Source organism: Martes martes, assembly GCF_963455335.1.
Source record: "Martes martes genome assembly, chromosome: 7".
Taxonomy (NCBI): Eukaryota; Metazoa; Chordata; class Mammalia; order Carnivora; family Mustelidae; genus Martes; species Martes martes.
Genome location: NC_137894.1, coordinates 53,473,636 through 53,492,031, shown reverse-complemented (window position 1 = coordinate 53,492,031; position 18,396 = coordinate 53,473,636). Strand labels below are relative to the sequence as shown.

The 18,396-nt window shown below is 42.8% G+C and overlaps 1 protein-coding gene across 2 annotated transcripts in view; it reads left to right on the top strand.

The window, feature by feature from the left end:
- Window positions 1–18,396, top strand: part of RYR3 (ryanodine receptor 3) — a gene marked incomplete at its 5' end in the record, with an annotated part of 503,048 nt that overhangs the window by 234,184 nt on the left and 250,468 nt on the right. For both annotated transcript variants that reach the window (XM_080809903.1, XM_080809904.1), the window contains 3 exons: window positions 1,403–1,559; window positions 12,048–12,221; window positions 15,889–16,010. In XM_080809903.1, the coding sequence (XP_080666029.1) occupies window positions 1,403–1,559; window positions 12,048–12,221; window positions 15,889–16,010 (453 nt within the window). The remainder of the gene's footprint in view (window positions 1–1,402; window positions 1,560–12,047; window positions 12,222–15,888; window positions 16,011–18,396) is intronic.

Sequence of the window (18,396 nt, the reverse complement as noted above, 5' to 3'; positions counted from 1 at the left end):
ATTTCCCCAGAGGCTTAACCATGAGATTTTATTCTAACTTAAAGATTTTATTCTAACTCAAAAGAGAATGAGTTTCAAGTTATTCAGTGAATAAATTCTCCTCTAGATAACTTCTGTTGAATGCCAACGGTTTGATGTAGCACCACTGAAAGGTTGCCACTCAACGGGAGGTCTCCCTTATCTAAATCACCTTATCTCGCTTCACTTTTTTTCCACAAAATGAATCACCCTCTAATACATACACACACACATACACACACGCGCGCACACGCACACTTCTTTATTATCTGCCTCTCCCTGGCGAGTGTAAGTTGTGCGAATATTTTTACCATTGCTCTTGAAGATAGCATTCTTTGTGGTAGCAAAATGTTTGGGTTGAGATAGTATATTAGGGATGGCTTTGCTTTTCCAGAAACAAGTTTCCCTTATAAGGCCTTCTTTTTTTGTGTTTATTTGTTTTATGTCAGGAAACTAAAGTGGGGTGAAGGGAAAATGGGATGCTCGGGACTTGCCGTTACATTAAATCTCTGACTTGTCCCAGGATCATCCTGCTTGTTGGTATTCCTTTTTTCCCCTTTTATTTAATTGAAGTATAATTAACACACAGTGTTATATTAGTTTCAGGTGTACAGTATGATTCAAGACTTGTATACATTTACTCAGTGTTCATTAAGATAAGTGTAACATCCCCTTTATTTTACCCATCCTCCCATCCAACTCGCTCTACCAGCCACCAGTTTGTTCTCTATATTTGAGTCCATTTTTCGTCTTTTTTTTTTGTTCAGTTTTCTTAAATTTCACATATGAGCAAAGTCATAAGGTATTTGTCTTTCTCTGAGTGACTTATTTCACTTAACATTATATTCTCTGGATCCATCCATGGCAAGATCTCATTCTTTTCTGATAGCTAAATAATAGTCTGTTGTGTATATGTATGTGCGTGCGCGCACACACACACACACCCACCCCATATCTTTTTAATCCATTCATCTATGGTTGGAGACTCGGGTTGCTTGCGTATCTTGGCTCTTATACGTAATGCTGCAGTAAACATAGGGGTGCATTTATCTCTTTGAATTGGTGTTGTCACATTCTTTGGGTAAATACCCAGAAGTGGAATTACTGGATCATGTGGTAATTCTTTTTAATCTTCTGAGGAACCTCCACACTGTTTTCCACAGTGGCTACACCAGTTTGCATTCCCACCCACAGCGCACGAGGGTGCCTCCTTGTTGGTGTTGAGAGGCCCCAAGAGAAGTACCACACTGAGTTGTCAGGAGACTATCACTTTGGGCCTTAAGAGGATAAACCGCAGAGGGGTTAGAATTCTGCTAGCATGTGGAAGAAAGCCCAGGATAGACACTGAAATAGACTGAGTTTCCCGGCTGTTTTCTCTGCGCAGTTGGAGTGGCAGTAACATCCGATGGGGCCAGGCTTTCCGGCTCCGGCATATCACCACAGGCCACTACCTGGCCCTGACGGAGGACCAAGGCCTTCTACTGCAGGACCGGGCGAAGTCAGACACCAAGTCCACAGCCTTCTCTTTCCGGGCTTCCAAGGTAAGGTATGAGGAAGTGAAATTTGCCCTCATTTCAGAAGTGAAATCCCTGAACCCTCCAGGCAGAACTGTGACGCGTGGACTGGAACAAGATGGGATTGGAAACTAGATTTATGATAAACACTTTATTCTTCTATCTTTTGAATTGAGTTTGTAGGGAAATGTGGACCTTCGAGGAGTGCTTAAATCTTGAGAGACTTCAAAGGAGAGTGGAAGGCCCCAGAAAGTACAAGGATCACAGAAATGGGTTGTGTAGAGATTAATGAAAGATGATGCTTTGCTTAATATATTCTGTGTAGCTTTTAATACCTTAAAGCCTGTGCTTCGGTCCTATAAAACAATGATAACATAGAGGCATGAGTTTCAGTGTTACATGGGTTTAAATCAGTCAAGCAATTTCTTTCAGAAAGATGCGGAGAAGGCATCATTCTGAACACGTCATCCTCTAGTGATTTGTATTATACAAAGTCACCAATACCTTCCTCTCCACTCCCTACTGGTCTCTTCCTTCCATTTCCCTTAGCTCTCACCCATCCATCTCCAGCCGTCATTCAAAGCAGACCGTGGGCTAGTTAGGTTAATCATAAACAAGTAGCTTTACCTTTTGATATGTATAGAGACAACAGATTCTTAAAGTCTCCTACCTTTAACATCCAGTCAGGCTTTAACTCTGCATCACTCCGAGCCGGATCTAGTTGGATGGTCCGCATTGCATGCTGAGCTGACTTCTGACAGAGTTGGATGCTCTGTCACTTTATGATTGTTCTGGAAAGATCACCCAAGCGTAGGAAAGTCTGTGCGCAGATGCAGGCCTGGTTATCGGGGAGTCTCTGCCTCCTAACAGGACAGTTCGACATCTCCTTTGGGGGCTTCATCTCTAGTTTCATTCTTCTTTGCTCTTTTCCAGAAATAGATCTTTCTTTGTGTTCTCAACACGATTTCAGGCAAGGGTTATTGATGATTCCATTCATGTGGGCCTCGGTGTGGAGCTGACGGCTGAATTTTCTGTGGGGCAGCTCTGCTTCCTAACGAATCAGAGAAGGACAGTCTTCCAGTATTGCCCTTTTTTTGAAGCAGGGGGCTCAGACTCCTTACTTTTCCTTCTTTTTATGGTCCCAGAGTTTTTCCTGGCAGGGAATCTCTGGCATATAAGTTCCCCCCCCCAAGATGGCTACATATCAGAGTTAAGCTATTTCCACACCTATATTTCAGACATTAAAATATATGAACTTCCTACCCTAAATTCTTCTCAAACATCACCTCCCATCTGCTTCTCTTTAGAAGGTATACTGACTCCTTGACTTCATTCTGGTTTTTTGAGCACATCTCCTTTATGTTCCCTTCACTTTTGTTTTTTAAGATTCCCGGAAAAAAGAAAGATTTTTAAATACAAACATGTATTTGTGTAGTAAAACATTTTGGCCTCCACAAAGTGGTTTACTGCAGTGTTATGTGGGAAAAAAAATCAGTGAAACAAAGTAACAAAAAAGTCCGAAGAACAGAGACAAGTGAGATCACATTCTTCCCTAAAAGACAACCTGGGCATGGGGCGCTGGGGGTGACAGCAAGTGTGGGAGGGTAAAAAGAGATGAGGAAAAAAAAAAAAAAAAGAAAGGAAATGATTCCTTATGGCTAATGACCAAGTAAATGCCTTTCTAAGAATGCCGGCTTGGCTTTTTCTTTCTTTGAGTGCTCCCCACAACCCATTCTGGATCTGCTGCCCTGGGATGGATCCATGACCTTGCGGTCTTTCCTAGTTCAAAAAGGGGCTTCTCTGATTACAGCAGGCACTCAGGTGGCCTACCAGGCAGCTGGCAGGATCCTGTTCCAAAGGGACTCTTCCATTCCATTCTTTTCTTGGCTCAGCCTTGTGGAGGATGGCTTAGTGTTCATGGTCTCTGGGGAAAGCCAGAAAAACTCAGAGCACCGTGGAGAGTACTTCCACTTGGCACCACTTCTGGCCTGTGAGCACACTTACCCTCCAAAGGCCCATTGCTTATCTCCCCAAGTCCCTTCATCTCCGTGCACATGGAGGCAAGCAGCCGATGGCTGAAAGTCATCGAGGTACCATGGGGACAGCCAGCATAGCAGAGCTGGATGTAAAAGTCACCCATGAGGCACATTGTCCTCTGCACTTGGCAATGATGTTACATTTCACTAGAATCACTACGTTAGAGGTTTGACATAACTCCCAGGGCCGCAGTATTCAGCCCAGCTATGTTCATTTCAGTGTGGAGGGAACTGATATTAAAATGACCTACGCTGCATGGCAGGCCAAGAGATGGCTGTGTTTCCCCCAGGAAATTGGGGCTTCCTTAGGACATTGTGTGGGCAGAGCATCTGGCATCTTAGAATGCGAAACTACACTGAAAGCAAGAATGTATGGAGAACGCATTGCTCTGACACACACAGTCCAAAGAGCTCTTGGGAGAAGAACGCTAGAAATGCCTTGAGAGTTCTGGGGCTCCAGATTCCTCCCTAGTAAATGTATGTTTACCTTACTAGGGGCAGGCTCTCCTCCATAAATGCACACTTCAGTGTGCCTGCCCTCACCGGGGAGTAGTGAGGTTCCCCAGCAGAAGGAGACTCTTGGCTCTGCTTTTCCACAGCAGGAGAGCGTTGAGTCATCTGGCCGGCTCTTGTCTGTTACAGGTGTTATGGGATAGAGCAGATGGCAGAGAGTAGTCAGTGGTACCATTTCGGGATCCAGGTGGCAGTGCAGGGGTTGGGGGAACTCAGTGGGGAGGCTGAGAGGTGGAGATAGTGTGTCTTTTGTGCCTTTGTGATTGGCGCTGGTGAGGGGGATGGTATTTTTCTTATTCTCTCTATATGTTGGAGGGACACTCTTAAGGCTCGTATATTCAGGACAGTACTGGGTTAGCTGGGCTGTGGGTCATCTGGCACTAATGGGCTTCCCACTCCGAGTTCCTGTCTGGCTGCATCAGTCTGTGACAGGCTGCCCTTACGAGGAAGCAGCAGGTACCCTGTGTGAATCTTGTACACATGGATTGGACAGGGGTGTGACTAAGCTTTCACGAAAGAGGGTCAGAACTCACCCCTGTCGCAGTTGTGGGCCTGGGCTGACTCAGATGAAATCAAACCAAGGTCTTTGAGCAAGTACGAGAAGCATGTGGAATAATGAGCAGGGAGTGATCTGGGTCAGTTTTTATTCCTTTCCTTCAGCAGTGTCATCCAAAACAAACTGGAGGTCTGGGATGCCTTGTTGCCTCTGAACTACAGCATCACACCTTATTCCTTTAATCTGGAAGTGGTATTTGATAGAACGTGGCTTCCCGGTCACCTAGATCTGGCCTTGACTCCCATCCGCTCTCTGTTAGACCTTGAACACAGCTCTTAATCTGGTCGCCCCTCATTTGAAATCTGTCATAAAAGGTTAAATCCGACCTCAGCCTGCCCTCCATCCTCTCTGTGTCACTTGCTCACAGTTGCCTTGAGCTCCGGCTTACTAAATATTTATCAGCCCTTGAACATGTTCTTTTTTTCCTCATTGCTAAACCTGTGCCTAGAATGCCTTTTACCCCTCCTACACAACTATATTCATGAACTCCTGCTCATCCTTCCAGACTAGTATCTGATGCCCTTTACAGGAGGAGGGCTCTTGCATGGGCCTCTAGCAGGCCTCTGTCCATGCTTCTGTAACAGCCATCACTCACTGGACCTGGAGACCCTAGATGACAAGGACCACACATGCCCCCCTTTTGGTACCCCGGCACCTGGCATAATGTGTGGCAGGCGATAAGTGTGGAAGTTGCTTAAGGGATGTAGGAATGTGATCATACATTAAAATAGCCTCAAATCCATTTAATTTTAACCCCCATCATCTTCATAGAAGTATCCTATTATCCTGTGTAATCATTTTGGATCCTAATACTTAGCTGCCTATCAGCATTCAAGGAGACAGATTCATTATTTTGAACATCAAAGTTAGATTTCTATGAACTTGATTTTGAATCATTTTCCTATTGTCTTGACATTGCAAGGCCATTCCCCGAGGATTGTCAGATAATGTGATTTAATATTGCTATGCCAGAGTAAATATTATCTGTTTAGATGTCATGTCTCCCTATCAGCTCCCGGTGTTGAATTCCTTTCAGGGAAGAGTGAATTAGTGATATTAAATCAAGCCTTATCTCATGTAGCCATTTATTTTATAGCTATTTCTCATGACTATACCATAAGTCTTGAATGGTCCAGATAGAATCTCAAGGTTTGCTTATTTTATTGCAGTAAGATGTAGAGCTATCATTGTTCACAATGAGAGGAAATTTTTCCTCAGTGTATAAAAACATTACGTTCAGTTGAGTCAACAATTATCAAATATCTAGTATGTGCTAAGCACTTGGTCAAACCTGACTTCCCTGCCTTTTAAAAGCTGTGCACTACTCTCTCTGCTGTGCATGGAAAGCATCTCTGTAGACTGGCCTCACGTGCCCTTTAACTGTAGCAGCTCCTGGCAGCCAGAATCAAGATGGCAGCTGGGCTCATGGGTCATCCCTTAGGAAAACATGGGCTCTGTGCCAGCCCCCTGACCTGCTCCACTTCCTCACGGAGTTCTCAGCTGGAGAAAGGTACAGAGGAAAGAGGGAAAAAGGAGAGGACAAAATATCTACCATGAGATTCAAGCATTTAGGGACACCAGTTTTATTTCATTTCAAATAAACTTTATATAATATTCTTTATTGTTTCACCTTCCAAATTTTTATTTAAATTCTAGTTAGTTAACATACAGTGTAATATTGGGTTCAGGAATAGACTTTAGTAATTTGTCACTTACAAATAACACCCAGTGCTCATCACAAGTGTCTCCTTCACATCCATCAGCCATCTAGCCCATCCCCCACACACCTTCCTCCATCAGCCCTCAGTTTGTTCCCTACTGTTAAGAGCCTCTAAGGTTTGCCTGGCCCTCCCTCTCTCTCTCTCTTTTTTTTTTTCCCTGCCCTTCCCACACATTCATCTGTTTTGTTTCCTAAATGCACATGTGAGTGAAATCATATGGTATTTGTCTTTCTCTGATTGACTTATTTCACTTAGCATGATGCCCTCTGGCTCCATCCATATCGCTGCAAATGGCAAGATTTCATTCTTTTTGGTGGCTGAATAATATCCCATAATATGTCCATTTGTTGATGGACACTTGGGCTCTTTCTATAGTTTGGCTACTGTAGACATTGCTGCTATAAACATCGGGGTGCATGTGCCTCTTCAAATCTGTATGTTTGTATCCTTTGGGTAAATACCTATTAGTGCAATTGCCAGGTCATAGGGTAGCTCTATTTTTAACTTTCTGAGGAACCTCCATACTATTCTCCAGGGTGGTTGTACCCGCTTGCATTCCCCCAACAGTGCAAGAGGATTCCCCTTTCTCTGCATCCTCACCGATACCTGTTGTTTCCTGTGTTGTTAATTTTAGCCATTCTGACAGTCTACACAGTATTTTTAAGTTTTAAATCAATGATTCTCAAGTCTTTATTGTTCAAAGTGGACCGAATAGAGAAGAAGTCAAGGAAAACCAAGGGCTTTGAAGTAGAGGAAACCTGAGTGAGAATCCTGGCTCCCCATTTGCTGGTCAGCCTTAATGTCTCTCTCTCTTTTTTTTTTTCTCCAAAAAATAGGGGTGAAGAAGTATGTCTTGAAGGGTGGATGTAAGGATTCAGTGAGACAGGAAGATGACCTGGGAGTGTGTCTCCTTATCCATGAAATGGCAGTAGCGCTGTCTACCTCACGCTGATGGTATAGGAATTAAAGGAGAAAGATGGAGAGAAGAGCCCACTAGAGAAGTACACCTTCCTTCATGTCTGGTCCCCCAACACACAGTGAACAGCAGGGGGCTTTCCTTGGCCTCCCATGCAGCCAGGATCCTAGCAATGTCTTGCAGTGCATGACTTCTTTAAGGCCATTCTAAGACCTCCTATTCTAGATTAGAAATTTGAGAAAGGACTATATTTGTGGGGAAGTGAACCTAAAGGCTGTTTCTCAAGGTTTCTCCAGAGACAGGAAGGTTTCTCCAGGAAGGGACAGGCTAACCAGGCCTTTCTTGATGGCCTACCCCAGCATCCATGAATGGTTCTCATCTTCCCATGAACATTTATCCCTGAAACATTTTTGGGTGCTTACAGTCTGTTAGAAAGGTACTTTGCTGTCCTCTGTGGACACAGGCAGTTTCAATGTGTCAAGTAACAAATTTTACTCTAATTAATAAATATGAATTAGGAGCTTCTCCGTTCCAGATACGCTAGGTACTGATGTCGTAGTTTAAAAACCACCTGTCTCTGGCCTTGTTTCTTTTCAATCTGTAATTCACACTGTTGCTGGAACAATTATTCTAAGACACAGCCCTGCGTTAGCCCTCTACTTAAAATTCTCTGTGGCTTTCCATTGCCAACACTAGCTTTTCCCAAGAGGTATTCCAAACAATAATTTTATGAATTTTTTTAAAGTAATTTGGCTGCACTTGCTGCATTATGCAGAGTTCAGCAGGTTTTATTTTCTTCTGTTATTTTGTTTTTTATTATAGGACTCCTAACAATCCATATTCTTTAAGCCCTAATGTTCCCTTTGACTCCTGGAAGAAGATAAAGAACTTGTCCAAAGTCCTCTTTTCCCAGACAAAGTCTGTTAACATTGTGAGTTGGAGAAACTTGTACAAAGTTTAGAGTCCTTGTCGTTCAAGTCCCTTCCTGGACATCAACCACTCTCCTTGCCACACAACATCCGTCTTACCAAAACCAACTCACCTTCCTTCTTTCCTTTCTCACTTCTCACTCCTAGCCAACCTCATATCGGGTGTCTGTCTTGTATAAAATCATCCCCAACTGTCAAACACAATAAGGTCTTCTCTCTCCCAAACCCTAGTTGCCCCTTGAATATAGATCATGTCACCTTGCTGTCATTATTGGTTTGTATGTATGACCCTAAAGTTTCTATGAGCCCAGAGCCATTTTTTCATAAAATAACTGCATATATTTTCAAACTTTTGGCCTTTTCTTCTTTGCAATAGCCTTAAAACAACTGAAACATTAATACAATTAATCCTTAACTATGCTAATGAAAACCATTCAGAAAATTATGTTCAAATGACAAATGGGCTTTGGAATTCTAGTTGATTTTGGATTCTGTTCTGTTACTTAGCTACAGGACTTTGAGCAAATTACTCAAATTCTGCAAACCTCAGTTTTATTACCTATAGAGTAAGAGAACTGAAGACAGAAGGACCATTAAAAGGTTGAGAGAAAATATTCTTAAAGTATCATGCATAATACATAGCACTTTGTAGGTCTCTGGTAAATTCACTGATGGTATTGCCATTGTAGAGTATTAAGCAAAATACTTTGCTCTGAGTAGGCACTAGACAAACCCTAGTTGCTGTTCCCTTCCTTGTCCTCCTAGAAATCTTAAATCACTCTGGAGAGCAGCAACTTAATCGTCTAAACCAGATATTTATTTGATGCTTGTGATATGGTCATGACCATTTCATAAATTCTCTCTGAAGACAGGAGATGATGATTTACCCTTCAACACCAAGAATCCTATTCCCCCTTAGAATCCGCTAATCATCTAACATAGGGAAGTCGATGGAGATTAAAAAAAAAAAAATTGATGCCCACAGAACAAAAAACAAAAGCAGATTATTTACAACCTATTTTAAGTGAAGACAAGCAAATTCAAGTTTTGTCCTTGGAGAGTTTTCAATCTGGTAGGGGACAGGAAGCATGCCAGCAAGGGACTCCTATCCCAGAAGATGGTATAGAGCTTGAGAGAGAAGGAAAGTGCCACAGGATCAGGGGAAATGTAAAGGTGGATCTGGGAAAGGCTCCGTGGATGACATGTAAAGATGCAAAGATGAAATAGGGGATTTCCATGCAGAAAGGGTAGTGTGGGTAAAGGCCCAGAGGAAGGGAACCTTGATATATCAAAGAAACATAGTCCAATTTGGTTAAAGCGTATTGTATATATGAACTTCAGAAATGAAAATTGTATCTTCTAGGAATTGGGGAGTTAATGGAAGGGAGTAATTGGATTAGCCCTACCATTTAGAAAGAGTCCATTTCTAGCAATAGAGTAAGTGCTTATGGGGTCATATTTGAGTGCACACAGAGGGGAGCATTCGTGCTCAGAAGTCAAGGTCACCAACCTGCCATCAGCCGAATCTGGCTTCGCTATCATGGACCACTCTCGTTTCCTTAGTGTATCCGTGGTGGTGTTTTAAGTTCGGGTTGAGTAGACTTTAGTATTGGTTTGTCTCCATGTCTTAGTTTCTTTTGCTGTTGCTCCTATTCTTTGAAATTAGAAGTGGCCACTGCAATGACCATCAGAGAGTTTTGGGAGTGCATACTGTTTTGTAAAAACAAAGACACTGAGAGATACCCCATTCTATAGACAGTCATGATCCATTGATTTCAGGCTCAAGAAAAATACATCCTAGCATTTCTCTTCTTCTGGCCAAGTCATATTTAAATAAACAAAATTGGGAAAATAAATGGAATGTAGTCATTGATAGTTTGGGAGCATGCACTATTTTAACTGTGAGCGCTTGGCAATCAATGTAATTATTCATATTTAACAGTTGCAGTATGTATCTTTTGCTGCTTTGTCTGTGGTTTAGAGAACAGGCTGGAGAGAAGAACTATGGCATATTTTAAGTCCTATTGCTGGCCTAAGTATCTTCAGGACTATGGGTATTTCTGGAATAAAAATCAAGTATCCATCGTCCCGGGTGAAATCAATGCAGTCTTGACCACCCACCTACAAAGAAGTCCTAGTAGATCAAATTCTATTTTCCATTGGCTTTTGTAATAAAATCAAAGATAAGTTCTTTTAGAAACATTCATTTTGAGAAATGTCATATTTAAAAATCCAGCCAATGTTTCAACATACATTTAAAATAAGAATTTTCTTGTGAAGTATTAACATTGCCCAAGAGGATCCTATAAATGTACACAAAACAATTAATTTTGCTGTTTTGAAGGTTTGAAGGAAATCAGAACGGAAATGAAAAAAAAAAGTATTCGAAAGAAAAAAATAGCTTAGCCAAATACATATGTTTATTAAGTAATTGAAAGGCACCTGATTCTCTGTATCAGGAATCCAAAATTAATTGAAGTCTGGCCAGTGCCCTTGATTATTTTTTTTAGTCTGGCACAGGGAAAGAGTCCTATAAACAAGCACATTTACACTATGATGTGCTAAGTGCTCAATGAAGGAATGAGAGTGTGCTGGGGAAATCCAGTGGGAGAGACTGCTCGGCCCTCATAGGGAAGGCAGCATCCGAACAGGGTGTTGAACGGTGAGTAGGAGTTCAGAGCAGGGGAAAGAACAGTCTCTGGAGCTGGACTTCCTCGTTGAAGTCTTAGCTCTTTGATGACCTCTAAGGGACCTCGGGCAAATTGCTCATCCTCTGTGTCTTCATTTTCTTCTCTGAAAAACTGGGGTCGTATTTGCGGCTGCACCCAAAGCTGTTATGAAGAGTCAACCCATGTAAGAAACTTAGAACACTGCCTCGCACACGGTGAGAGCTCAGGAGGTGTGCTGCTGCTGTTGCATCATCAGGAGGGAGTGTCAGATGGTCACAAGCAGAGGGAACAGCATGCTGCATTTTTTTATGCTGTAAAAAATTGAAAATGCTGTCCAGCTAATGGCTTTTACAAGTGAGCAATTTAATGCAAGATGTAGAGAAGGAACGGAAGTAGAGTCAAACCTTTCAGAGGCCCTGATTGATGAGAAAAGGACAGAGTTACTGTGCGCCCCGGGTCGGCCTCCCAACTCACTCCATCCCAGGTACATCAGCGTGTCCCCAAACGGACATCCCAGATGCACAGCCACTCCTTTTTCCATCCTGGAGAAAAGCTGTAGCAAAACAGTAGCAACTGAAGAATGAAAGCCATTGGCTGCAACACACAGGCGAGGAGGCCGTGAGTGACAGGGACACCGATGACTGCGTTTCGCTTCCCGCACTATGGCCCCTACCTGATCCACGGGTCTGCTCTCTCTGCTGATTTCTATTAAAGACGTTTATGTGTTGTTAACAGATACACTTAATGCCTCCAGTCAAGGAGTTTCTATCAGATAACCATTAAAATTACAGAAGATACAACTTGATGAAAATAAGTTAATTGGCTATTAAAGTGTTGATTATTATTAAGGGGGCTGAGTCAGGATGAGAAAACTAAGAAAGGCAATGGAGAACTACATACGATCAGAACCAAAAAGAGACCCTACCAGCTGCCTCCTTTCCTCATAGATTTAAGTAATTTTTAAAGTGGCTGAAACTTGGAATCCATTGATTTTTTACAGTTAATGGCAGATAAGGGAAGCAAGTCTTTCTGAAATCCTGGCTTGGACAGGCATATCATGAAGATTTGGGTAATGGGTTCCGGGGCTTACAAATTCTGCATAGGTGATTTGTTCTCTATATTGCATTTCTATTTAATCAGATGTGCCCATGTTTGTTTCATTTTCTGTGAAATAGGAAATCAAGGAGAAATTGGATTCCAGTCACAAGCGAGATATAGAAGGCATGGGTGTTCCAGAAATCAAGTACGGAGATTCCGTCTGCTTTGTGCAGCATATAGCCAGCGGTCTGTGGGTGACCTACAAAGCACAAGATGCCAAGACCTCCCGCCTTGGACCTCTGAAAAGAAAGGTGGGGTCAGAAAGGTTGTCTGGAATTGTTTTACCCCGAAGTAGAAGCAGCTAGGCAAGAAAAGTGATTATGAGAATAAGGCGGACATGATGTGTGTTGACTTCTTACTATTTTTGCTATTCTGAAGAGTTATCTTGTGATAGGTTATACTCTTTCATTCAGTTATTTTGACCCTATTTTCAGTGCAAAGAATAGAAAAGAAAAAAATACATGGCAAATCTGAGGAGGGGCTAGAATTTGTTCAGTGCACTCGAAAACCTGAAATAGTAACTCTTGGTGATATGCTGTTTGGGGATTATTCACACCATTGCTCTCTTCCATTAAGTGGATAATTGAGTTACTGTGTGGTTTTCATAATATAGAGACTAAATAGAATTGCTACAGAGAAAATGCAGATTGCATGATAACAAGCCCACAGGAACCAAAGTGCAGAAAGATGACATATAGTGTGTTGATGCTACGTCCACGGAACGCACACGATTTGAGTGGTCCATCCCAGCCGGCTGCAGTGGAAAACTGGCTTGGAGACACACCACATCTTTTTGCCAGAAAGTTCCTGTAATAGTGTTTCTTTTGATAAGAACCAGAAAATAGATGCCAGGGGCATGATTTCCCTTGGAAAAACCCTTACAAAACACCGGTTTGGGTAGTCAAGGAACCCTAGAAGAGGGTTCTGGGAGCCATTGTACCCTGTAGCTTGGGTTTAGCAGCCTAATATGGAGGTGATGGAAAGTTCAGAATGCTGATTTTTGTAAGAAAAGAGCATGGGAGCAAACCATAAGGTAATAGCTTGCTTTTGTGTAAGTAAAACATACCCAGGAAAGTATCCAGAAATGGGAAACTGAAATCATGAAGAGGAGAGGGAAAATAAAATAAATAACAACTACGCTGACTAAATTACAGCCTATTCCCTTCCTCTACAAACAGTTATCAAAGCTGGATAAAATACGAAACAAAAAGAAAGAAAGAAAAACCAAAACCACTCGATGGCTTCAACAACCAGGGTATGCCTCTAGGGCAGAAGTACTAAAGACCCCAGACAGAAGGCGAGTGCGCAGACTAAGTGAGCCACACCTTGGTCTCTACCTGCCGCTCAGCATATTGGCAGAGTTGCAGCACCAAGGAATGGGGTCTTGTGTTAGCTTCACTGGGCTGGAGAGACAGATGAGAGATAAGGTTGGCCAGGGTTTCTGGGACCTATGGGGCCATGGTTCTAGAGTGGAGGGAACTATAGAAACATGAACCTGAAATTCTATATGCAATTTCCCCTTAAGCTGACCGGGGGTGGGCTTTGAAGCCAGGATAGCAAACAGAAAGCACACAGTGCTTCTCTAGTGGAGAAGAGCAAAGTGGAGATGTCAACACCGTGACAATCCTAGGGATACTAAGGTTAGGGTTTAGGGTCCCTCAAGTTCGAATAGCCCTTGAAAATATAGTAGGCTTTCAGTTAAATCCCAAAAGGGCTCTACCCTAGGAGTATGAACTACCCCTGGAAATAAGGGCAACTTGAAGGTAGGCTGGTAGGATGGATGGATTTTTGGCATCCATCAGAAGAAAATTAAATCCTCTGTGGAGTGCAGTGGTATCATCTAGAGTCTCCACAATATTCCATACCTACTAAGATAATGATGGCATTTAAAGAGGTGGAATTTGTGGATCTTGGCTCTCCTCTTGGGAGGAGACACACTAAAATGACCCTGTCAACGAGGAGAAGTCCCACCTCGTGTTGCTGACTTCTGCCTGTCCCTGCCTTTCTCGTCCAGGACCATAGTCTACATATTCCTTTAACTGCAGCCGTGTGCGTATGAACCTGCAAGGTCCTTTCAGAAACTCTCTAAATGATGTCCTGATGTTCAGCCCCTGACAGGGCTGCCCTGCTCTATTTTGTGAGGAGCAGGTTAAGTTTCTTTCTAAAAATACAAAGGATGTTCAAATCTGTTTTAAGCATTTTATAAAACAAAACAGGGACCTAGAAAAAGCAATGGAAAATAGACACCATGAAAAACCTAATAGTAACTCCCTTTAAAGGAAGCGCTCTCTTTGCCATTCCCATCCCAGGCTTCTGCTGTCTTCTCTTGAATTATGGGAATCCTCCAAGAGAAAAAGTGGGCTGTGGTGATCAGTAGGGCCCATAATAACAGTGTCCTAACAGCTGCATTCCCCCTATTTCTCATTACTTTCCTGTTTGGCTGGCTGGTTTGAATGTGTTATCTGAACAAGCAAAAATGTCAGGAATTTGGTCTTTAGGGGCCCGAATACTGGGACTGGGGCCAGAACGAACCTAATGGCAATGCATTGCCAAATCTCAGTGCACCCTTGTTAAACAGTTGCTGGGCAGTTCTCACTGCCCACAGTGGTTCTGAAACAGTTGGTGAATCCAGCCCTAGGGATATCCTTGGCTAACCCTTACGCTACAGTATGCAGATGGGGTGCAAGGTCATTGTCAAAACTGAATATAAACTTTGGCAAGCCAGTGTTCTACGTCATGTGTGAACTCATTATGTTAGGACACAATTTCAGAAGAATAATCATAGATTTCTACATGGAAAGGAAAAGAAGTTTCTTTGAGCTAAGAACAAGAGAGTCTGGAACCCCTTTTCCTAAAGATATTTGCTGAAACCACTGGTTTTATGTAATTGACCCCACCCCAGACCCTGGCACCTATAAATGGTCTCTCTTCCCTTAACTCACCTCAAGAGGAACCATGTCAGGAACTTGAACGAGGGTTTAAGTCTGACTTGAACCAGAATCAAAACATCCTAGATAGTATCTGCATACACTTGACCCTTTCAAGGGAAGAAACCCACTGACCTCCATATTCAAAGCTGGTAACTGTGCCCAAAAATTGTACCTTGATGTCACTGGTGATCAATACATATACTTAGCTTTTAGATAAGTGATTTAAGATCAGTAATATACAGCCCCTTATAAGAAATATTCACTGAGTACTTCCTAGATTCTGGGAAACATGGTAAGTGATTGATATGTAGATCATTTAACCCTCAAAATGACTCTAGAAGTCCATTTGGTGGTGAATTTGAAGCAAAGAGAAGTTAAGTAACTTGCTTGAGGTCACACAGCTGGAAAGTAAGAGAGTAGGACTAGAACCCACGTCAGCTACTACCAGAGCCTGTGCCTTCAAACGTCCTTCTCAGCCTCCATGAGAAGAGTTGCTTCCCCAGTTGTATATTCAACAGTAGCTGTCCTTCAGGAGAGGAACCCAAGCCCAGTCCCAGTAGAGCATTTTTCTTTAACTTGCTTTTCTTGCTCAATTTATCTCTGGAGGAAAAGGCTCTTAACAAAGTGACTTTCTTCCATTTCCAAGGGTAAGGTTTTGTGTTCATTTCAAGAGAAAAATCTATTACAAAATATGTTTGCACCTTTTCAAATGAGCCGTCTAAGCCTAAGGAATTTACTGTAACTCATACCACAGTGGCACATGAAATTTTACTTTCATCAAAACACTGTGTCTCAGGAATGATTCATAGGTCAGTAATGGGGAGTGCGGGCAGAATAACTCCATTAATGGCCCATTTTCAAGGGGGCTCGGGGGAACTTGGTTGGGGAGAAGGAATATAAGGGATGGGGGGAATCTGGCAAGAAATGGTGACTGTCCAGCTATGAAGTAGCATGTAACTGGATCCGGTGTCCTTGGCTCTGTGGGTAGGTTATACTCCACCAGGAAGGCCACATGGACGACGGGTTAACACTGCAGAGATGCCAGCGCGAGGAGTCACAGGCTGCTCGAATCATCCGGAACACAACAGCCTTATTCAGCCAGTTTGTAAGGTACAGAAGCTCCTTCCTTTCTTCTGTTAGTTTCTACTCTGGGGCCATCCAATCCCACCTCCCCATCCCCTTTTGATACTACAAGTTTTCAGGAAATTATTAAACATCAGTAAAGAGTTTTACCAGAGAGCTTGGGACTAAATAGTCTTTCTCAGGAGATGACCTCCTAGCTTTACCCTTGGCCCCACACATGCTTATGCCCCCACTGGTGACTCGGGTTGGTGTCAGGAATACCCAGCGTCTCCTCCCGAAAATTAAGCGATGAGTGCCGGGAGCACTGCAGGTCCCTTTTGGAGTCGTATGTGAAGAGGGAAAAAATGGATCCACACCCTTTGTGCTGTTTTGCCCTATTTAGAAAAGCTTTCTCCATCATTCAGAATCGTTGCTATGGTTTGTTCCAAGTGGATTTGCATTGAAAGCCTTGGGTTACCCACCTGTGGCTGGGACTTAAATGGGAACAGTAACTGAGGTGCCTGCGTGGGTCATAATCCCCTCAATGCCTGAACAGTGCTGCCAGAGCAGGACGCTGTGGACTGTGTTCACCAGTTACCGGGAGAAATGGATTCTGTTGTAAACAGTGCAGTGTTCCAAGTCATCCTTCTTTTGTAGGAAAAGAGCTCTAATGCCAAGGGGCCTTAAATTGCATGCGTGAATTTGCATGAAATGAGAAAAATTTTGTTTACCTTGACTTTTCCAGTTGGAATACAGCAATCCAAGCAATGTGTGTTAGTTAGGATGTAGGCTAAGCTGCCGTTACAGTTCAAGATACATTTATTTCTCATCTAAGTAAGAATATAGGGTAGCCCAGGTTGGGCTCAGTGTCCTTTTATCTTGCTGGTTTCTTAAAGTGTACCTGGACCAGCACAGTAGCATCACCTGAGAATGTGTTAAAAATACACATTCTCAGGTGTCACCGAATCAGACACCTGGAAGGTGATACCCCAGGAAATCGTGTTTTGATAAGCCCTCCAGCTGATGCTGAAGCATGCTGAAGTTGACAAACCATTGCCCTGGAGGAGGGGTCTTACCCTTGGCCACACATGAGATTCGTCTGGAGAGTTGTTTTTTTTTTTTTTTTTTTTTAAGATTTTATTTATTTATTTGACAGAGATCACAGGTAGGCAGAGAGAGAGAGAGGAAGGGAAGCAGGCTCCCTGCTGAGCAGAGAGCCCCATGTGGGGCTCAATCCCAGGACCCTGGGATCATGACCTGAGCCGAAGGCAGAAGCTTTAATCCGCTGAGTCACCCAGGCGCCCCATGGAGAGTTTTTAATACCCTGATGCCTAGGTGGCATCTCATACCGATTGCATTAGAATTTCTGTGGTGGGCCAGCTGGGTGGCTCAGTTGGTTAAGCATCCAACTCTTGATTTCGGCTCAGGTCATGACCTCAGAGTCGTGAGATTTGAGCTCAGCCTGGAGTCTGCTTGAGATTCTTTCCCTCTGCCCCTCCCCCCGGCTTGCTTGCTCTCTCTCTCTCTCTCTCTCTCTGAAATAACTAAATGAATCTTAAAAAAACAATAACAACAACAACAAAAAAAACAAATAGTAAAAAACAGATCTCTAGAATTTCCGTGATGGGATTCAAACACCAGCTTTTGATTCAAGCTCCCCAGAAGATTCTAATATTCAACACCACTGAGACCAACCATCCTGGTATATTTTCCTCATATACATGATCAAAAATAACGTGCTAGCATCATTTCTCAGATCTGTACTGCAAGGAAAAAAAGGGGGTGCGGTGGGGTGAAGAAATTGGGAATGGTGGAGGATAAGTGATTTCTTTTGTTTAAAAATATGACCTAGAAGTAGATCGCTTTTCTTGTACTCAACCAGTTAAAATCAGTCAGATGACCACACCTAACTGCAGGGAAATTGAGAAGTATAATGTCTTGTTGGTAGACTGTGTTCCCAGTACCACTCAGGCATCCCATTACCAAAATAGAGAAGGGAAAGTAGACAATGAGGTATTCCTACCACAGAATGGAACTGGGGCCTACGCATCAGCCATTCCACTATCAGTGGTTTCCTGTGATCCCCAAACAAAGTGCTTCCTCCTTTCTATGCCCCGTTATGTCCAGACCGGCTCCCCTTCTTCAGAGGAAGGATATTAGAATGAATAGCTTGGTACAGGAATTAAAAGATGGCTGTGTGCAAAAATAAGCTGTTCGTGTAGTCTTGACTATCTCCAGAACCATCATCCTAGAGGTTGGATGGCTTTATTTTTTATTTGGTTCTCAGTTCTCTGAAACACTGCCCTTGTGCCTGTCTTAAAAGTCAGAGGCCCCTGCCTCATACCTATATAAAAACTAATTGAAAATCGATCAAAGACCTAATTATAAGACCTAAAACTATAAAAACTAGGGAAGAAAACATAGGCTTGAATTT